Raw genomic sequence first — 23,692 nt, 5'->3', positions numbered from 1 at the left:
ATAAGATTCTGGTTAGTAAAGGGAGAGAGACAGCCAGCCAGACAACAAGATCCTTAGAGATTCTTTAATGCCTTCATCTCCTGAACTTACGTCTCAGTAAGGGAGGCCGGATCCCATGATGAGTAACTGGAGGTACAAGAATCAAACCTAAAGGTGTACTGTCTGCCTCGTCAGGACACAGCAGCCAGGGTTTTGGGCAGACAAGCTCCAGAGACAGCCAGTCTTTAAGCAAAAGCCTTCACATCCTGCAAATCACCAGCAGACTCTACTACTACAGCAATTCAGGAGACGCTGGAAAGGTAAAGAGGGTTGAGTATAAATGGCTACTCAGTCCAAGACCCCAAATAGAAGGAATGGCTTGGAGGGTGGAGAACGCTCCCTGTGACTCCAAGGAATCCTGTGTATAGCTCTGGGTTGGCACAGGTTTTTGATGTTCTGTTAACTGAAAGGTGACCTACCTTATGGACCACCAGCGTGGACCACCATGGTGGTCCACAAGGAACAGCCAAAGAGATAGTCAGATCAATTCTAACCAGTACTTATTATTTGTGTATTTGCAAAACTACACCCACACACAAATGTTCTTCAACCAATCATCCTGTTGAATTTCTATAAAAAATATAATTTTTCCCCCTTGTAAGGAGCCATGAGATTACATAATGATTTCAAATTGTGTAACTAGGAAGTTATGAAGTTCCTGGATTATGTAACATCTAAGAACCATGGATGCATTTATTTTCTTTCCACCTATGATGCAGTTCTCACTGGAAAACATGCATAAGTTATGAGGTGTTCGCACATGTAACATTTTAAAACTGGCAAGCAAAAAGCATTGATCGGCTGTTATGTAATTTAGTCTCCCATACATGAAAGTCAATGACTAAAGGAATATGAACTTGGCTATTCAGCTTTAAAAATTACACAGAATTCAGTAAACTAGAGTCATATTGACACTAACTGGTTCCATCATACTTGGTTTTAACTCCTTAACAAGTTTCTTTTTGCTTGTTTAAAGAATCAAATTTAAGTTTGCAAAACAATCCTAAAGTTGCTAAGAATTCTTAAACTGTGAAACATTACTTTAGTAACCCACAAAACCAGCCATAAACTGGACCTCATCACAACCAGACTCCACCACTCCTAAGACGTCTTCTAACTGGTCATTTCTTCCTGTGGCTACAGCCTCCTACCAGTGCAATTCTTGAAAGCCCTCAACTCTGAAAGTTCTCTAGAATATTATGTCTTACTGTTGGCTTTAATTCTTCCCATGCCATCCCACCCCAAGGGTAACCATTTCATCCTCTCATCACACACTCTAAAATCCACCCCTAATCTGTATTCTCCACTTCGGAGAGACCAAAGAACTGGAAAAAGGCATATAACTATCCCAAGAAATCTGACTACAAATTTATATACGCAGCCTCAGCTGTATAATAATTTGGTTTGGCAAGTTTTTAATTCATTTCTATTGCATTTTCCATAAGCAGCTGTTCTGAACTCTCCCCAGTTTCTTCAAGTCTTCAAGTCTCCAAAACACCCCTCTATGCCCCCAAGAGATGACTTCATCTCCAGACTGAGAAAAGTAAAGGAAATTTATACTCAATTTTCTCCCATTTCTCTTAAACCCATCATAATCTTTACTCTTCTCTCCTTCTTACCAAACTCAGGAAAATATGTTCAAATCCATTTAACAGACTTTTACTGAGGACATACTACAAGCCAAGCATTCTACGAGGTATGGATCTGGCTGAATCAATGACCACAGCCATTAAACCCATGACCATACCTAGCAGAGCCTATTGAGGACTATAGATATGAACCAAAAATTGAAACTGGTTGTTTCACGAAAATGAGCATATCCAGCAGAAGGACTCACAAAGTGAGGGAACAGCTCAAGGCTGACTAACCCCAGCCTAACACCCGTTATCTTCAATCTAGCTCTGCTCTCCTATTTCCTCTAGTGTCATTCTCTTCTCTCCACTTTCTTAGCCTCAAAGTTCTCTCAACTTTTATTCTTAAAAGAATGAAACAGTAAAAGAAAATGATATCATTTTACCTCAAATCAAGGACACATGCAACCACTCCATCCATGATCATTTTCTTTTACCGACAATCTTCAATATTAGCTGCTGTGTTTTCCTTTCCTGACTGTTGTATTCCAGATTCTGTTGTTCTCCCAAAGATCACTAATAGGATCAGTACTTATTTTCACTTTCCTATACATGATGATTTATTCAATACAGGTGAGGATATTCTGATTTTTAAAAAAATACATGTTCCAAAAACTATTTAAGTTTTATTATTTTATTCCTTAATTCATATGATGGATGAGATTATAAAATGATAATGCAGATGAACACTCCAAAGTTTATTAAATGGTAAATAAACAATCCATGTTTTAAATTCATTTCAAGAGAATTAAGAATCTCTAATAGATGGATCATCTATGGTGTTGTATGTGTAGATGATATATTAGTCATTCAGTGGTGTCCAACTCCTTGTGACCCCATGGACTGTAGCCTGCCAGGCTCCTCTGTCCATGGGATTCTCCAGGCAAGAATACTGGAGTGGGTTGTCATGCCCTCCTCCAGGGGATCTTTCTGACCCAGGGATTGAACCTGGGTCTCCCACACTGCAGGCAGATTCTTTACCGTCAGACACCTGGGAAGCCACAATAGATTTTAGAGGAAAAACACCAATAAACACTATTCTTTCCCTTCTAGAATAAGGTCCAACATAGAACACAGGGCTGGAGACTTGAGAGTACAGTGGTTAAGACAGTGCTTCCAATGCAAGAGGCACAGGTTTGATCCCTGGTCAGGAAACTAAGGTCCTGCATGGCAAAAAAAAAGAAAAAAGAATATGTGCCTAAATAAAGCAAGGGTTTCATTTTGCAAGAGAGTGTAATGGACAGGACCACCCCTGTGTGGGCATCTTTTCATTCAAACATCAAGTTCCAAATGCTGAAGAATGCAGATACAATTGTTCATGGAAACCGGATGCATTCATTGCTTCCTTATTAGCAATTTTCTTGCCATTTGTCTATCAAGTGCTGACTTTTACAATAGTTGGATGCTAATAGGATCATCAGGAAAAAAAATGAAAATAATGACCTTCTTGTGATTACCATCAAGCAAATATTTCAGAATCCCCATGGAACACACTTAACAACTATATTGTTAGTAACGGAAATATTTTTCCTAACTTGGCTCCAACCACTCAGCATGACTTTCAGGAGAGCACAGCTCGTGGACAGAAATGATCCTATGGCTGGGTCCTCTCCCTATGACTGATCGTCAGTCAACAGCATCACAGCTGCCAATGGCCCGGGATTCCTAAGCCACCTGGCTGACACCCATGTAAGGACGCCCATGGCGCCTGCCCTGCTCATCCACTGACATTCTTCTTCCTGATCTGCTGAAATCATGGGTTTTCAGGACCTTTCTCTCTTCTTGCTTCTCCCTGTAGTGTATATTTTTCTCTATGTTGACAACAACCTAATGTGCCTGGAAACTGCCTCAAGTGCCTATGTGCCACTTGGGATCATTTTAATACTTCTGCAGATGGTTTGGAGCATTTTTTTCTCAAAATGAGCCATGAACTCTAAATCATTCTGCCATATTTGCACTGATATATAAAATACACTTGAGATGAATGTAGTCATTTTTTTTTTCAGTAAAATAACAAGAGTCATTAATTAACCACTGGAAGAGAATGCCAACTCCATTTTTCCATGGCATAATGACCATTCGATCACCCAGGATAGCCATCTTAGCCTGTATGCCCACAAAGAGACCCTGAGACAAGAACCTGGGTTAGTGTGTGTTACTTGGGTAATTTATTCGGGAGGTGATCCCAGGGATCACAAGTTAGGAAGGAAGGAAGATATGGGTAAGGAGAGAGGGAAGCCAATAAAAGGAGTGGTGTGGAGCAGCTGCTGCTAGGGCTCCAGCCCCCTGGGGTATCCAGAGAAGACATGAATAATACGCCTTAGAACATTCCACAGAGAGACGGGAAAACTGGACATTTGTCTTCTAACTCCAGTCCTTCACTGGTTGAAGCCTGTCCCTGGGAGAGGTCATCCCCCAGCATCACTGCCAGCATTTCCATGCCGCTCTGCCCTAAAAGGGGAGGTTCTCATTGTGCTGACCCCAGAGAGAAGGGCAGTGACCCAGCACCCAAGCTGGGAAGTGTCAGCCTGCAAGGGAGATGCCCACCGCAGGTAAACTCAGAGACAAGCCAGGAGCATAAGAACATCTGCTGTGGCAGCCAACTAACCAATTCCTTGCGTGTGTCAAGCCGCCATGTTACGATGATTTGCCTTTCAAGAGCTCTCTTTGGGTGGGAGGTAGAAGGGAGGTTCAAGAGGGAGGGAACATAAGTATACCCATGGCTGGTTCATGTTTATGTGTGGCAGAAACCAAAAATAAGTAAACTTAAAAAAAGAAGTTTCCTTGATCCCACTGTTATCAAATATGATGTACTACACTGGTCTCCCAACCTTTAACCCCTTCCTACCACAGTTACCAGTTATCTCCTGCAACCATCCCCTACCCAAGGCTGTCCACTGTCTATAGAATGGACGAGGTTCTCATGAGGTCCAAACTCACTGGCCACCAGCTCTTCCCCCTCTCCCCCTTTCACCAATCACTCTCCTCTCTTCTCTAACACACAATGATCCTTCTCAGATTTGAGCCTTCCGCACACAGGAAGTCTTAACCCTACCCATCCTTTGGAAATCCACATAATCAAATACCTCCTGCTCAGGAATATTTTCCTTGGCTGTGGCTTGCACTCTTCTCCTCCTCCTCTGAACTATTCTAGTCTTGACAGCAAACAATGCCACTTTTAAAAAGCTGTTTAAAGTGGGTAAGGCAGGAAACCCTGGCCAAACTCTAAGTCTCCAAGGGGCAGAGACTGAGCTCAATGCTTCATCCTCATACTTCTACAACATTCACCATGGTGCCCACTGGCCAAAGACCACCAAGAACACAGCTGCAGTAGATAAAGCAAGCTTTCTTCAGTGTGAAGCATTGAAGAGGAAACTGAAGGAAGGTCATTACAGAATCTGGGTTTGCTCTGGGTGATTCCATTGAGATCTTAGGAAAGTGGAGGTGGCCAAAGCTGGGTCGGAAGCTGCCAGAAAGCAGGGGAAATTTACTGAATGAATATCTTGGCAAATGTAACGCAGAAGGCAGAGGATGAAAGCAGAGTTGGAGTCGTCACTGTTCAAGCAGCAACAATTACTGAGGTCGCTCATAAGGGAGGGATGTTTAATTAATTTTGTGGCTGCAGAGTGTCCATGTTTTCAGCCTTGCTTCAGACTTAACCAAGGAGTAACCCTGTCTGATTATTTATACTCTGTGAGAGGTATTTATATTCAATTGGGAACACTGCAGCCAGGCTGCCAGGGCCATTTTTCACTTTCTCCGAAGTGACTCAAAAGATACCAGAATGACTTAAATCACTGTTGAATTAATTTCAAATTTGCTCTAAACCTAAGTTACAATGTAAACTTTACCTCCTAAGTTATAATTCCACTCCTGGCAGGCACCATGCACACGGAAGGGAATAAGACATGCTGGCCTTTGAGGCAGGTCCATGAGCTCAGAGTCCGGGAGGAAAGGCAAAAGTCTAGGCTGCCGAAACACAAGCTGAGAAAGTGCCAAAATGTAAAAAATGCATATGGTACCGAGTCAGCACAGGGGACTGAGTATTAACTCTGTTTCAGCGCGGATGGGTGAGGCCTTCCAGGAAGACACGTCGTCTGAGATGGATGTGGAACAAAGACTAGGAGCTGACCAGTCAGGCAAAGAAGGGTGGAGATGCAGCAGACACAGCACAGGCAAAGGGGTGAGATGGCTTCCTAGGTCAGCGAAGAGGGCATAAGTCAGTGTGGCTTGAAAAAAACTACTCCAAACTAAAAATTCTGCAATGAACTTGAATGGATTTCCAAACCTAGGTTATATGGATACTACATTTTGCAGGTGTGGAAACAGTGTTACATAACTTGCCTATGATGTAAAAATCAATTAGGCATTGCCCGAAGGAGAAAACCCAAGAGGATTAGATTAAAATATACCCCCTTGATGGTAAAAGCAAAAGAAATAGGGACATACAGTTTGATCTCAAATTACGTATATCCTTAGTGGCTGAAAGACCTTTTTCCTTTCTTCTCCCTCACTTTGCTGAGTTCATGCGTGTCTCCCAGCTAAACGAAATAAATCTGGACCCTGTGGTGCTGTGTCAGACTTGAGAAAGCGCATGGACCACCCAAACAAAAGCAAAACCGTGCAATGCAGAAGGTGGCTTTTGTCCTGTTAAGCAAGCTCAATACTGAAGAGGAAGTAAATTATACCAAAAACTAAATTCTCTCATCGACAGTGCATGTTAAGTCGCTTCAGTCATGTGAAGCGACTCTGTGCAACCCTATGGACTACACCCTTCCAGGCTCCTCTATTCATGGGATCCTCCAGGCAAGAATACAGATCCCATTCTAAAAATGGGGACAGTATAGAAATGGAATTCAAGTCAATCCAAAATAACATATTCAAGTATCCGTCCCTTGAATATAAAGGAATGGAAAATTTTTCACAAATTTTTCCCACTAAAAGACAAAAATAAAGCTCAACACATGGAAATAAAAGCAAATGACTTACTGGGTCTTCTGTTATATCAAGAAAACTCAGAAATTCAATAACTTCTTCAATAGTATTTTAATTATTTCTCATGCTTTGCCAAAACATACACACCCATGTATATACATAAATATATATCTATGTATATGTGTGTATATATGTGTGTACCTATATATTCATATAATTTCCATGCTATTAATATTGATGATCTAATCTTTATAAATTGTTTACTTTGGAAATCCAATGTCTTAAAAGTTTATCCATACTTTCCTACAGTCCTTCAAAAATCAATACATTATTATCACTTAAGGTAAATTCATTTCTTTCTAATTTTGAATAGAAATGATTCATGAATGACTTGTAAATAACTATTAATAGTGAGAAATGAGCTGTGTGGACACTATGGTTAGAGAGAAGCATAAGTAATCTTAAATTTCCAAGTAGAAAAAACAATTTAAAGGTCTTTATTTCATCATTACAAAAAAAGATGAACTACTCACTAAATAGGGAAAGATTATGAATCAATGGATAAAAAGCAAGGACAAGTAATTCACAGCAATTATGCAAATAAATGTTCCATGAATGGACGAAACAGGCTCAGCTTTTCTATTTATTAAGGTAGTGTACGGAAAAACATATTTTTCACTACATATTTAGGCTACACAAAGACAGGAAAGCACAGAGTTGGCAGAGATGACAGGAAAGGAGTATTTCCTTTCCAGAAGACAGAACCTTCTGGTAGAATTTCAACAGTCATTTGGGAAGACAAGATGGCAATCCTGAAAATTACCAAAGTTGCTCATTACCTGAGACCTGGGAACTCTACTTATAAAAATGTATGTAAGAAGAAAGGCTATACCAAGGGGCAAATAAATCTGATATTCATTGTATTAAAAAAAAAAAAAAGAACATAGTCTGAAGTCCATTAAAACAGATTTGTCAAAACACATAATACATCCACACCCCACATAAACACAATGGCATTTCTTATACATACAAAATATATATATATAGATAGATGTCATCATAGGAGACTGGAATGCAAAAGTAGGAAGTCAAGAGATACCTGGAGTAACAGGAAAATTTGGCCTTGGAGTACAAAATAAAGCAGGGCAAAGGCTAATAGAGTTTTGCCAAGAGAACACACTGGTCATAGCAAACACCCTCTTCCAACAACACAAGAGACAACTCTACACATGGATGTCACCAGATGGTCAATACCGAAATTAGACTGATTATATTCTTTGCAGCCGAAGATGGAGAAGCTCTAGACAGTCAGCAAAAACAAGACCGGGAGCTGACTGTGGCTCAGATCATGAACTCCTTATTGCCAAATTCAGACTTAAATTGAAGAATGTAGGGATGACCTAAATCAAATCCCTTACAATTATACAGTGGAAGTGACAAATAGATTCAAGGGATTAGATCTGATACATAGAGTGCCTGAAGAACTATGGACAGAGGTTCATAACATTGTACAGGAGGCAATGACCAAAACCATCCTCAAGAAAAAGAAATGTAAAATGGCAAAATGGCTGTCTGAGAAAGCCTTACAAATAGCTGAGAAAAGAAGAGAAGTGAAAGGCAAAGGAGAAAAGGAAAGATATATCCATCTGAATGCAGAGTTCCAAAGAACAGTAAGAAGAGATGAGAAAGCCTTCCTCAGTGATCAATGCAAAGAAATAAAGGAAAACAATAGAATGGGAAAGACTAGAGATCTCTTCAAGAAAATCAGAGATACCAAGGGAACATTTCATGCAAAGATGGGCACAATAAAGGACAGAAATGGTATAGACCTAACAGAGGCAGAAGATATTAAGAAGAGGTGGCAAGAATACACAGAAGAACTATACAAAAAGATTTTAATGATTCAGATAACTATGATGGTGTGATCACTCACCTAGAGCCAGAGATTCTGGAGTGTGAAGTCAAGTGGGCCTTAAGAAGCCTCACTGTGAACAAAGCCAGTGGAGGTGACAGAACTACAGTTGAGCTATTTCAAATCCTAACAGATGATGCTGTGAAAATGCTTCATTCAATATGCCAATAAATTTGGAAAACTCAGCAGTGGCCACAAGACTGGAAAAGGTCAGTTTTCATTCCAATCCCAAAGAAAAGCAATGCCAAAGAATGTTCAGACTACCTCACAACTGCACTCATCTCACATGCTAGCAAAGTAATGCTCAAAATTCTCCAAGCCAGGCTCCAAAAGTATGGGAACGGAGAACTTCCAGATGTTCAAGCTGGATTTAGAAAAGGCAGAGGAACCAGAGATCAAATTACCAACATCCACTGGATCATAAAAAAGCAAGAGTATTCCAGAAAAATATCTACTCCTGTTTCATTGACTATGCTAAAGCCTTTGACTGTGTGGATCACAACAGACTGTGGAAAATTCTTCAAGAGATGGGAAGAATTTCAGGTGCCCCCTGAGAATTTCAGGTGCCCCCTGAGAAACCGTATGCAGGTTAAGAAGCAACAGTTAGAACCAGACATGGAACAACAGACTGGTTCCAAATCGGGAAAGGAGTACGTCAAGGCTGTATATTGACACCATGCTTATTTAATTTATATGCAGAGTATATCATGAGAAACGCCAGGCTGGATATAGCACAAGCTGGAATCAAGATTCTAGGGAGAAATATCAATAACCTCAGATATGCAGATGACACCACCCTAATCTCAGAAAGCAGAAAGAAACTAAAGAGCCTCTTGATGAAGGTGAAAAAGAAGAGTAAAAAAGCTGACTTAAAACTCAACAATCAAAAAACTAAGATCATGGCATCTCTTCTCATCACTTCATAGCAAATAGATGGGGAAACAATGGAAACAGTGAGAGACTATTTTCTTGGACTCCAAAAATCACTGCAGATGGTGACTGCAGCCATGAAATTAAAAGATGCTTGCTCCTTGGAAGAAAAGCTATGGCAAAGATAGACAGTGTATTAAAAAGTAGAGACGTTACTTAGTTGACAAAGGTTCATCTAGTCGAAACTATGTTTTTCTAGTAGTCCTGTGTGGATGTGAGAGTTGGACCATAAAGATGGACAAGCATCAAAAAACTGATGCTTTTGAACTGTGGTGTTGTACAAGACTCTTGAGAGTCTCTTGGAATGCAAGGAGATAAAAACCAATCAATCCTAAAGGAAATCAATCCTGAATATTCACTGGAAGGACTGATGCAGAAGCTCCAATATGCTGGCCAACTGATGCGAAGAGTCAACTCATTAGAAAAGACCCTGATGCTAGGAAAGACTGAAGGCAAGAGGAGAAGGGGACGGCAGAGGCAGAGATGGCTGGATGGCATTCCCAACTCGATGGACACGAGTTTGAGCAAGCTCCAGGAGATGGTGATGGACAGGAAGGCCTGACGTGCTGCAGTCCATGGGGTTGCAAAGAGTCGGACACAACTGAGCAAGTGAACAACCACCTCTCATTTTTTAAGATGAAAGATCCAATTGCAAAAAAATGCTTGTTTGTAAAAAATGAGCCAATTTTCATAAAGTGATAATACGTAACTTGGCATAGACCAAATAGCCAAAAGTAGACATATGCTGTGTTCTTGTTTTATTTTTATTTCAGGCGAGACATATTTTGCTTTAAGAGTAATTTCTGGCAACAAGATATAAAGAGAATGTAACTTCTCGTTCCTGAAACCTCTCTACTACCTTTTGATAAAAGTGTCTCTTAGTACCAATGTTTGTATGATGGCTATAATAAGCCACAAACCATGCTTTAGTGCCAACAGAAAGACCATTTGAAGAAGTGAGGGTGCTACTCTGACTTGTTTTCCTTAGCTAATGAGAAATACCACATGGTGGTTTGGTCATGTTTGCAACTGCAAAAGACTTCTTAAAAATAATCTAATTGCTACTGACAGGCCTGAGAGATGTCACTGAGTTCTGTTCAGTGGTGCCGTAACTGGCAGAATAAAGCCAGGGAGATCCCACACATGGCTGGGGAAACCATCAAAATCTTGTCCCCATCTCTAGACCAAGACAGGAGTGCACGGCACCCTCGTGGTGCACAAATACGGTCATAAACCATAGAAACTGTCACAGTTACCACCAGCACACATTCCAGAAAGGAGGAGTGGAAGACAGTCAGCTGGAACTGGGAGGGCAGACAGTCCTACAGGCACCAGAGCTACAGGCACAACTGAGACAGGCTGAAACACTCGGGGAAGAAACAACACACCGGACTATAAACCGGCTTTTAAACTGTGCGGGTCTGCGCTCCTACTGTGTGTCATCTCTCCTACTGAAATCCTGTCCTTCCACCTATGTTACTACGTATGTATGCCCTCCTTCAGGAGTCACTCATATAGATCGACTCTGTTCCTAATGCTGCAAAAGAAAACCAATTACGTAAGACACCAATTTGCATGAAATGGCCTAACAAGAATCCAGTGCATGGATGGACCTAGAGACTGTCACACAAAGTGAAGTCACACAGACACAGAAAGGTATCATATGCTATTGCTTATATGTGGAATCTAAAAATATGATACAAATGAACCTATTTACAAAACGTAAGTAGAGTCACAGATGTAGAAAACAAACATGGTTAAGGAGGGAAGGGATGTATAGGGAGACTGAGATTGACATATACACACAGTACTATATATAAAATAGATAACAATTAGGATCTACTGTATAGCACAGACGAAGAGTCTACTCAATACTCAATATGGGAAAAGAATCTGAAAAAGAATGAATATATGTATTTGTGTAATTGCATTGCTTTGCTGTAACCTGAAACTAACATGACACGGTAAGTCAACTGTACTCCAATAAAAACTTAAAAGTAAATTTTTAAAATAGAATCCAATGCTATGTAGAGCCATCTCCTGATGCCACACCTGTTCCTCTAAGCTCAGCGTTTCTCAGCCTTGCACTGTTGACATTTTGTGTCAAATAATTCTCCTTGTGGAGCTGCCTTTTGCATTGCAGGATGTTTAGCATCCTCCCTGGCCTCTACCCACCAGAAGCCAGTAGCACCGCCTCCCACCTGTGATAACCAAAACTATCGTTAACAGTGCTACCATGCCCCCAGGGAATAAAATCAACCCAGCTCGAGAACCACAATACCAGGTAACAGTATACAAATCCTAGTGAAACCATTAACGGATTTTAAAAGAGAACAGGAAGGAAAAATACTGTAAAAAGCACAAATAGAAATTAAAAACTGAGGTTGAAAATCATTTTAAAGATGGTCATCCAGCAAGGTTCTAAAATGTGGGTAAGGACTTAGGATTGCATTTCTTCTTGAAGAAACAGTTAAGAAACATATTCTCAATCTGAGTTTTCCTAAATGAATGTGCTGGTGAATCTTCATTCCTCTGGTGAACACTCACTCACCATGAGCACCTACGCATGTGCTTAGGATGGAGAATGCCCTTGAATTTTGCAATCAAGGTTTCCAGCCTAACTCCATCATTTCAAACCCTATGTATGACACTGAACAAGTCACACCATCTCTCCATCAGTTACTCATGTGCAGAGTAGGGATAACCATGGTCATTCGTGGAGGATTACTGCGAGGATAAAGACAGAGAATACAGATGGGACAACACACATTACAAGGCAGACAAATCAGGAATAGTTCTGCCCTTCCTCCTCATGGGGTTTAACAAGGAAAAAGAGCTGTAGTTAGCAGGCATCTTGGGATGGCAATTTCTTCACTTTTAAAGGTACCTAACTTGAAATAAAACATCTGTTCAGGAACAAGACCACTGAAGGAAAATGAGCTCTCTCCCCAGGAGACAGGGTAACAGAGGCAGGTGAATTCAGAAAGCTTGTGACTTGGCTCCAGTCCCTTCTGGGGAACACAAAGGCATGATATACCATTTAATCATCCTTCTCACTTTCTTCTCCTTTTTTTTTAATTTTACAAAAATCTTCATTAGTTCTTAAGAGATTTCATAGTGCTTTTATTTTTTTAATTTAAATTTATTTATTTTAATTGGAGGCTAATTACTTTACAATATTGTATTGGTTTTGCCATACATCAACATGAATCCACCACGGGTATACACGTGTTATCAAGTTATTGATAATACAGCATTATCTTTGCATATCACACACTTTAAAATGCTGATTAAAGTGTTGTGCCTAATATCTAGGACTATTTTTTAATATAGACTCTGTTTTTTTAGACCGTCTCAGGAACACAGCAAAATTGATGCGAAGTACAGAGTTCTCATATGCCCCTCCCCACACACAGCCACTGGCTCCCCCACCATCAATATCACAAACCATTTTGTGGGTTTTGACAGATATAAAATGACATGTACTTACTATTTTAGATTATATAGTTTAGCTGCCCTAAAAGTCCTCTGTGTTCAGCCTATTCATCCTTCCCTCCTCCAAGTCCCTAGCAAAACTGACCACTAAATCTTTTTACCATCTCCATGTTTTTTACCTTCTAAAACGTTCATGATATTGGAATCATACAGGATGCCTTACCAGTCTGCTATTTACTAACTGTAAAACCCAGGGCAAGTTATTTGACTTTATGAGCCTTAACTTTTTCACCTGTAAAATGAAAACACCATCACCTAACTTACATGGTGTTCTGATCAGGAAATAAGATTATTTACATAAAATATTTAGCTGTGCCCCAATTAGTCTCAATAAATGGTAGTAGCCAATATTACTATTGACATGTCAATGACATAACCAAATCCTAATTAAAATACCACACCCAAAACAACTTTGGTCTGGAAGATAATCAGGAGGCTGTATCTTGTTAAGTCTCATTTACACACCTACTATGAACAGTACCAGAGTTTTATTCATCCAAGGGTCCCATGAATGGCAGCCATCAGATCATTTTCCTTAAGTTTCTTTCCACTTCTCTGACTAGGGCTACTCAGACCATGAAAAGCAGTTTGAGCTACATAAGCTTCAGCCATAAATCATGTCCACTTCTGTTCACTTAGAGAGGTCTACAGGAAAGATATCAATTGTCAATTTTCTCAATAGTGAATGCTCCTCCTGCGTGAAGGCTATGATTCTAAATCTTCTTCCTACACAACACACCTTGGTGATATACAGTCTCATCTCCATTCGTAGTTTCACTATGATCATGACTGAGTTACCAGTCAGTCTACAAACACTGACTCGGTGTCCACCATGTATAGGTTGTGTGCTGGCTCAGTCCTCTCCAACTCTTTGGGACCCCATGGACTGTAGCCTACCAGGCTCCTCCAGCCATGCAATTTTACCAGGCAAGAATACTGGATTGGGTTCCCATTTCCTCCTCCAAGGGATCTTCCCAACCCAGGGATCAAACCTGCATCTGCTGCTTCACCTGCATTGGCAGGTGGATTCTTCACCACTGAGCCGCCAGAGAAGAAACACAATGATGAACAAAATGCATGTACTCTTTATCGTCTGAGGAACTAACTGCCTAGAATGGTGTGTTCTCTGACCTTTCTTTATCACCCATTTCACATTATGGCATGCACACCTGCTCAGTCATGGCCAAATGTTTGCCACCCTATGGACTGGGGCCCGCCAGGCTGCTTTGTCCATAGGATTCTCTAGGCAAGAATACTGGAGTGGGTTGCCATTCTCTTCTCCAGGGCATTTTCCCCCACCTAGGGATCAAACCAGTGTATCCTGTGTCTCCTGCATAGGCAGGCAGATTCTTTAACCACCAAGTCACCTGGGAAGCCCCATTGCACACCATGACTGAATAATACATTCGTGTGTGTTTGTTCATACATAAAAACAGTGACAGACCTGACTCAAGGTGTCAGGAAACAATGCTCTCACACTTTGAAGTTTGCTTCTCTAATCTAGTTGTTGTCTGTGTACATGCTGCTTGTGACCCCACAATACACAAATATTGTGGTCAAAACCCACCACTGGGAATACTGTCGTCCATATGCTGTGCCAGGCCCTCTTTCTGCCCGCTGCCCTTTGAGCAATAAATACCAAGATAAAAGCATCATCGAGTCCCATGTGAACACACAACAGAGGCTTTAGTACACCTGACAATACATTTTTCTCTGGAAAAAAATAAAGTGAAAAGTCTATGTTTTTTCTCAGGCCAAGATTCTATATTAGATGTTGCTTGTTCTGATGGAAGACAACCAATGATAATAAAGCCCCATAGAATTCTGATGATCTTCTTGTTTATTCCAGGAGGAAGAGAACGGCCAGCCTTGGTGCCAATGGCCTCCAAAACATCAGGCAACCCAGCCAACACCTTCCATTCCGGCTGTCTTGGGGCACTGAAACTGTCGTAAGAGAAACAGTTGCAGACAACAGTTGCTATCACTTAGTTTAACTCTGCAGGACAACTCTTCCCAGAACAAAAGGCAATAAAGCTTTATTAATGCTGATCTTACTTACATGGAATTTGGCATAAAAACTTTAAACAATTTGTAGCTACATCCACCTTGCCTAGTCTAAGAAGAAAGAGGACTGATAAGCAAATTAAAAGCAAGAAGAAGATTTTAAGAAAAATGTTTATCTATTTGAGAGAATAAGCTGATCTGACATCAAGGAGCATGCCGGATGATCATAACAACGCAATCAGTTCTCCTTACAAATCACTTTTATCTATTTGTTAAGGCAGCTTTGGCAGGACTTGTATTTAGCAAAACAGTCAAACTTGTTCAGAATGTAATCTGTACTTTAATAAAGCTGTATTTATTTTAAAATAGGCTGTGATTCAGAATAACATTCAAAATTTTAATGAGTACCTGAAATCATTCTCTGTTAGTATGCTTCTACAGTATTATACAATCATTATTAATTTTTGGCTGCACTGCGCAGCTTGTGGGATCTCCGTTTCCCAGCCAGGGACTGAACCCACACCACAGCAGCGAAAGCCCGGAATCCTAACCTCCAGGCCATCGGGGAACTCCCAGAACTTTAATTCTCTTTCTTTTTTTTTTTTTTTGGTTGCACTGGGTCTTTTTTGCTTTGTGTGTGGGCTTTCTCTAGTTGCGCAAGCAGGGGCTACTCTTCGTGACAGTGTGACAGCTTCTCACTGTGGTGGCTTCTCTTGTTGCCAAGCACAGGTTCTGAGGCTTCCTGGCTTCAACAGTTGTAGCATGTGGGCTCAGTAGCTGCAGTTCGAGGCTCTAGAGGACAGGCTCAGTTGTGGTGCATAAGCTTAGTTGTCCCGCAGCACATGGAATCTTCCCAGACCAGGGATCGAACCCGTGTCCCCTGCACTGGCAGGCGGATTCTTATCTACTGCACTGCCAGAAAGTCCCTTAATTCTTAAATACTGCACTCAAAGAACAAACCTCAAGTCTTTCTATGGAAAGCAGAATGTTCTATTATTCTAAATCCAACAGTTAGAGAGATTTTTATTTTCTTCTACTCAAAACAAATTTACGCTCAACAGTAGAAATACTACGTATTGCTTTATTTTCTTAATCACAGCCCCCATTAAGACAATCCTGCTGCTGCTAAGTCGCTTCAGTCATGTTCGACTCTGTGCGACCCCATAGACGGCAGCCCACCATCCCAGGCTCCCCCATCCCTGGGATTCTCCAGGCATTCCAACACTGGAGTGGGTTGCCATTTCCTTCTCCAATGCATGAAAGTGAAAAGTGAAAGTGAAGTTGTTCAGTCGTGTCTGACTCTTAGCAACCCTATGGACTGCAGCCTACCAGACTCCTCCATCCATGGGATTTTCCAGGCAAGAGTACTGGACTGGGGTGCCATTGCCTTCTCCAAGACAATCCTAGGCTTGCCTATTTGAATGCCCAATTGCCTATGTAAAATTAAGATACTGAATCTTAAATTCTTAGTTCTTTTTGACTGAAGATTCAATCTCCCAATGATTTCAAACACTTGGGAATTTTTTTTTTAAGTTTTATAGTCCCTGAGTTTATACCACAAAACATGCACTTCCCCAAAATGCCCTGCTTACTAAATGACAATGTTCCTAGTACATCTCTCCACTGTATTCTCTATGGTTAAAGGGAATGAAGAAAGGTAAAGGGGAGGATAAGGGGAGAGAAGAAGGGGGTAGAAGGGTGATGTGGGAGGAAGAGGGGCAGATGGAGGGGACAAACACCAGACAGTCTTGTGCCCCAAATGACATCTCACACAGGCACTGAACAAAGAGGTCACTGTCACTCTAAACTCATTCATGCTGACTGCAAAGAGGACAGAGACATAAAACTAATGAGTCCATATAGATGCAGTTCTTTAGGAACCAAGATGGACATTGTTCCAGAGAAGTGGCCGCTGAAGGATCCTGCCTGTTTTCCGATAGCAGTCATCATCCATCCATTCCCTTTTGGACACATGGTCTCCCTAGTGACTAAATAATGGTTTTTCCATATCAGATGGTGAAATTTTTCTTTCCCAAACTCAACCTTAAGAACCACCAGGGGAACTTGTTAAATATAAGGATTTCCAGTCCCATCCCAGACCTACTAAACCAGAATCTCTAGTGTGTTAGTCGCTCAGTCATGTTCGACTCTTTGTGACCCCATGGGCTGGAGCCTGCCAGTTCCTCTGTCCATGGAATTCTCCAGGCAAGAATACTGGAGTGCATTGCCGTTTCCTTCTCCGGAGAAGAATCTTAAGTTTCTTACATGATGGCAAATTCAGGATGCTGACTTTCTGCCTTTATGCCAAGCAGGATCCTACTAGCGCATCAACCCAAGGAGACATACAGCTACTCACACAGCTGCTCCGATAAAGGATTGATGACTTGAAAAATAAAGTTTCGACAGGACTACTTGAAAAATGCAGGACTAATTCCCATCAGGTAAAGAAAGGGTCAGACTATGGTAACAGTAGCCATGAAAAACATTTGTCTAGGCTCAAATATTCAATCAATAAGCATCATAAATCTAAAAGTGAAATACAATACAAACACATGGCTGTACTGTCTCTCTGGCACACGAGGGATCATCTGCAAATTCCAAACCTTCACATCACCATGGGACTTAGAACTTAATAATCATCCAAAACATGCCATGAGTCCCTAGATACCTTTATATTCTTTGGTCTCTTGAATAATAATAGTTTGGGATGAAGAAAGCTTAAAATTAAGAACACTACCTCTTTTCTCAACAACGATTCAGAGGCAAGAAAGGGTCAGATAAAAAAAGCAAATAATTACCTTCTAAAGTGCCTCCTGCCACTTGACTTTTACTAAATACAAACTATAGTCACACAAATTTCAGCTCTAAATCAGACCATTTTAAAAATATACAGGAATACACATATCAGGGATGTAAGCCAAAATGTGATTCAGCAGCTGTGTGTTTAAGAACTAAGGGCAAATCAAGTCAATTTTGAAGAGTAATTTCCTCTGAGGAACACTTTTTTTTTTTTCTTTCTTCCTTGAGCTCAATCTCTCTCTTTTGGCACATTCTGCTCATCATTCAGTATTGTGTACATTTATGGCACTTCATAAATAATAAAAAATTGAAGGATGTCTTTAGACATAGGCCTTCAGGGATCAATTCTTAGGCACAATTCCAAAAGTTAACTTTAACCATGTGGAAATTATGCTAAATGCCCTCAAATGTACTGCTGAGATACTCTTATTCTCAAAGCAAAATGTATCAATAGAGTTGGCCACTGTGAATGGGTTAAATGGATCCATGACCAGAAACCGATCTACAACATTACCTTAATCTATTCGATCCATATTATCTAACATCTCTAAAGATACAAACACATTTTAAATTTTTAAAAATGAATAAAATGAATAATTCTGAGTTTCCCACGACAGGGGGAGGAAAACTGTAGCATGGATAATGCAAGAGAATAAGCCATCCAAAATTATCTGGGATTGTTGTAATATGCATGTTTCCTTGGGGCTTTTCTTTAGGGACTGATCAAATTACATTTTTATTAGGCTAGTAATGAAACTCATGTCATTCTTTAAGTAAAACTACGTGACAACACAGAAGGAGGCTCCAGTTCATGTCCAAATTCCAACTTTTTCAAACAGCAGGCCAGGGATTTTTGAACGGCTGCAAACAACCAAATAGGGAAGCAGCCAGCTAGTGGCACCTTCTCCTTCTGCATAAGTATAGCACATCTCAGTACACTGGAGATAGATACATCCTATAGCACTTGGCAAATGCCAAGATTCCTACAAAGTTGTGGAATTCCACTTGGAAATTCACTATGTTTTCTTAGGACTGTTTAGCATATAAGCTTCCCTTTTCTCCCCACCATGGTCACAAATATTGAAAATAACAAGGTCAGAGTGTCAATAGGAATTCCAGTCCACTGAAGTCCAGATAACAACACTCGCAATGAGTTGTAAAATAACTTACATTCCAAGGGATGAGTAGCTCTAATAAAATGAGATTAAAAGAAGGCAATCTGGATGACCAGAAACAAGAAAGCTGACAAATCTTGCAGTGTTCAGCATCATTTAGCAATAAAGGTCACAGAGAGAAGGGGGCGCAAACACAAAACTCAACAGCAACAACAAAAAAGCTAGACCACAACAGACAATGCTCAGCTCACACCACCATTTTCTGAATTGCTTGGTGATGGTTCTCCATTATCTCCTAGGACTATGGGCATCTTTTAATGAAGTATATGCAACAAAGTTTCTTGACACCGGGGTTAAACAACAACAAAAAAAAAGCTATCCATAATATGTAATAATGAAAATATGAAAACAATATGTAATCTTGGAAGGAAACTAAGGGTCCTATGCTTTCATTTCTGACCATCCATGCACCAGTGAGTGCCCTCTAGATTAAAGCAGAGGAAAAGACAGACAAGGAAAATGCTTGGCCTAAAAGAGAAATCCTGTGTGTTCTTTGCTGTGTGATAGACGAAGAGGAGAAGCAGCAGTCAGGAAAGGAAATCTAAGTTCCTATCAAATTGGAGGTGAGAATGATCAGCTGCTAAATCTGGGACATAAACAAGAAGTCTAAAGTGTAAACAGAAGGAGTCTGTGTGTTGAAAATATGTTATTACGTGTGGGCAGTTACCATGACTCGTGGCCACTACATGGTCATCCTTGAAATCATAAGATGCTACAATAATCTTCTACAATAACATGTCTATTATTACAAAATACTTAAAAATATTATTCTGTTGTTGAATCAAAAAGTTATATGTTACTTTGCATTATGATAATCCTTCCCAAATACTGCTATGTAACAAATATTTGGGAACAACTATGATATGGATAAAGGTTGATTTGAATTCCCAGGAAACCTGCGGATATTCCATAGTCTGCATTATCACAAACATCAATTTCTCCATCTCGCATGATTTACCTTTCTTGGATTTGGCACCAATCTTCAGTTTTGATGGCCAAGCAATCTGAGTATTTGTTTCCTCCATGATCTGCAGCAAAAATTTAGAGAAAAATATTGATTCGATTAAGAACTTGCATTTACAGGTAAGATTTTTTTCCCCAGAAAAAAAAAAATTATTTTCAAGTCCTTAGCATCATGTTGTTGCAACAAAATGACCTCTTTTTAAAACAATTCAAAAACAAAACAAAACCTTGGTGGGGTTGGGGGTGGGGAGGGGAGATGCATTTTTATAAGCCTTTAATCTATTAGAAATAGTCAAGTATATTTGTTACTCCCAGCATTGCTCTCTGTAATGCTCCAGAATTTTAACTTGTGGCCAAACCACCCGAGATGCTTGTGCTGAGTAAAATTCCCCCATGACAATCACCAGCGGATTGCAACACATCAAACACGATCCTTGTAATACAAAACGACATGGGATAGGCCTTACGAAATGAAGTGTTTTTTTTTTTTTTTTTTTTTCTGGAGAAAATAAAATAAACTTGCTTTGGGCACATTTGTGTTTCATTAAAACTGATGAAAAGCCTCTAAACAGGACATCACGTCATAAGGCTGCATTTCCCATCATCTTTTGCCTGATCTGAGATGGCATTTTTGCCACAGTTCTTTCCCACTTCCCAGGCAGAATACTGGCCAGAAGGACTGGAGACCCACTGTGGCAAAAGCCCAAGGACAAGTGACGCAGGCAAAGTGTGCAGAGCAAAGGAAGTGCACGGTAAATGAGAGATGAGTGAATCAGCAAGAAGTGCCCATCCTTTCTATTATCACACAAATTAGCCTAGGTTATTGTTGACTTTCATACCATGAATATAAAATTCACTCAGCAAGTGAATAAAGCCAACAACTGGCCAAATTCATAGGCAAATGACAGCAACTGCCACTCGTAAGTCACTTGAGTGGGATAATATTTAATTTTTCATATGGATTTAGAGGTAACTAAACAAATTAATGCCGAAGACAATGAAACGCATGAACAATGTAGTTAATAAAAAGTCCCTCTTCTCCCTCTGTATTGGCTGTGTTCTGGACATAAGGCTAAATGGTTTACATGTTAGCATGCATCATTCTTCATTTAATCCCCTTTATCACAGCAGCAAAGGGCTTGCAGCAGATGTTTCAGCCTGGCAGCCCATAGAGGCGTGTTGTCCACCTACTATAAGGTTTTTTTTTAAATATGAGCCAACATTTTTAAATCTGGGAATTTCACATAGACATTCAGGTTTCTGCTTCTCTGGAAAATGTGGCAGAGTTAGCATCCGGAGCCCACACCCCGACGTGGCCACGCTCAGCTGGCCCTGAGGACCAGATGCCCCCTTTACCCAGGGTCAGGAGACCCTGGGCTGTCCCCCCGACCAACTCCCCCTGGGTCTCCCACAGTGAGATCCCAAGCCACTTGCCCTTCTTGTCACTGTGTATTACTCACTTGCCAGTTATCACGGTGTTTGCACTTCTATACCCATGTCTCTATTGAAAACTGAAAAACAAGACTAAAATCACACTGTCTTCTCAAAGTGGAGGGGCTGCCCTGGCCCTGCAGGTGGGCAAGCCCATTGCCCCAGCTCTCCAGATCCGGCCCCTGCCTCTACTCCTCCTATCTATGCTGTCCTATTCATGGGTTTCATTGTCTTCTCCATGAAATAAGAGAACTTATTTCTAAATAAGTTAGAAATAAGAACTTATTAATTTCTAAACTTAACTCTAAACCCATATTTTTAAAAACTTTTTATTGGAGTTGATGTGCAATGTTGTGTTAGTGTCAAGTGTACAGCAAAGTGAACCAGTTCCACATGTATCTACTCTGTTTTAGATTCTTTTCCCACATAGGTCATTACAGAGTATCGAGTAGAATTCCCCGTATTGTGCAATAGGTCCTCAGTAGTTATCTATCACAATCTGAGATTCTATTTTCTGTGTTTACTTGTTTATAGTTTGTCTCTGCAGAATAAAACTCTCTAAACCCTGCACACAGCAAGCACAGATTTATCTGGATAAATGAATCTTCCTAACACCCTTGGGAAGTAGATTTCTTTATTCCTCAAATAGCTGGGATGGAACAGAGTAGGGATAAAAACTTTAGACAGCTGACAAAGACTGGCCTTTTAACCACCATACTATATGCAATATAGGACCTCTTTTAAAAACTGTGTATAACACATTTGAAAATATGCTTTAGAATTTATGCAGACTGACTGCAGGTTTAACAACCTGCAAATATTTATCAAAAACCTACTTCGGTGCCATAATTAAAATACTTAATAAAGAAGTTGCTCATCAAAGACAGTTGGAAGATATAACCTTCTGGAACTTTCATCATTTGGAGAGTTTCCCAGAAATTACCTGGCATGTGATCATCTCTTTTTATTGAACACCAATAAATGCTCCATAAAGAAAATAATTTGCCATAGAAAATATCTTAATAGCAGGTAACAGCTATTGAGCTGAAATGCCTTCTTTACACACACTTCCTCTAAACCTCACACCAGTCCCGTGTCTCTACAGTGCAGTGAAGTGCAAGGACCCAGAGCAATGAATAAGGAACAATTCCTGGTGTTCACAAGTTTACAGTCAAGTTCAGGGACACAGACAGACCATCAGAGGCAGTGGGCTGGGTGCTGGCACAGGGCCACTCACAAGGGTGGCTCTGGCTCCTATTGTGAAAGGTTGAGGTTGGAGGTAAAGTTAGTAAAGGGCTCCCCAAAATATAGCCTGTAAAGTCACTCAAGTCCTGACAGCCAAGTAAAAAGCCAATTTATGAATGAACTTATCAGTCACTAAATGAGGGCAGGAAGGCCCAATCAGGAGGGCTTTCTTATGGGTCATGTTTTATCATCCATTAGTTCCAGCTACTGTACACGTATCTTCAAAGTGACTAAAATTAGATAGAACATTTTCCTCTAAGATAGCTTAAGAGAGAAAATGGGAAATTAAGATCTTACCATCATACTGGTGGGGAAGCAGAAAGAGAATAATCTATATACTTTTGTAAATTTGGCTGTGTAATCCAGTAAATTATATCAGGTGCCATAATTATAATACTTAATAAAGAAGTTTCCTTGTCAAAGATGGTTGAAAGACATAACTTTCTAACATCGTAATCATTTGGAGAGCATCCCAGAAAGCATCCTGAGTTCAGAGGCAGAATTACAGCACTAAGCAAGTCTGAGGCTCTGTTACTAGCATGTTTGGCTTAAAAAGATGCCCTAAGTGGTCGTCAGAACAAGTAGATAGGAGAACTGGCAAAGATGAGCTCAGGAAGCTTGTGGCTGAAATCAAAGTAGCCACAAAACCTCTGAGAAGAAAATGACTATGTTACACCTCAAGAAAAAAGGGGGAAAAAAATCCTAAAGTGAGTTTCAGCTAGTTCTTTCTTTTTAATCTTATTATGGCCCTTGTTTCCACTTTCACAAAACCAAAGCTCAAAGAAGAAACTACTAATTTTGAATCATGTTCTACAGACATTAAATCACACCTTAACTATTTTAAAGACTTGTTTTAACCCGTAATTCTGGATGCTGTAACCTTAACAAAGCAGCTAATGAATGGAGGTCAGAGATAAAATGAAAATTTCAGCTAGAGGCAAAAATAAGACCTAGAAAGTTTACAGGTGAATTCCATACTTTTTAAAAAAGATGTTCCAGGGCTACCAGATAAGCCCTGACCTAAGGGCTTATCTTCCTTTTCACAGAGGCCACTTCCTAGAGTTGAACAGCTTGGGTGTAGACATAAATGATGTCAAAGTCACTGAGGAGGCTGGGCCGTGGATGCGACAAGT

The 23,692-nt window shown here is 40.3% G+C and overlaps 1 protein-coding gene across 3 annotated transcripts in view; it reads right to left on the bottom strand.

Moving 5' to 3' along the window:
• BICC1 (BicC family RNA binding protein 1) overlaps positions 1 to 23,692 on the bottom strand; it is a 351,357-nt gene that overhangs the window by 134,127 nt on the left and 193,538 nt on the right. For all 3 annotated transcript variants that reach the window (XM_061405016.1, XM_061405017.1, XM_061405015.1), the window contains exon 3: positions 19,879 to 19,948. In XM_061405016.1, the coding sequence (XP_061261000.1) occupies positions 19,879 to 19,948 (70 nt within the window). The remainder of the gene's footprint in view (positions 1 to 19,878; positions 19,949 to 23,692) is intronic.

Source organism: Bos javanicus, chromosome 28, assembly GCF_032452875.1.
Source record: "Bos javanicus breed banteng chromosome 28, ARS-OSU_banteng_1.0, whole genome shotgun sequence".
Classification (NCBI taxonomy): Eukaryota; Metazoa; Chordata; class Mammalia; order Artiodactyla; family Bovidae; genus Bos; species Bos javanicus.
The sequence above is the reverse complement of the archived record's forward strand: the minus strand, read 5'-3'. Positions and strand labels throughout refer to the sequence as shown.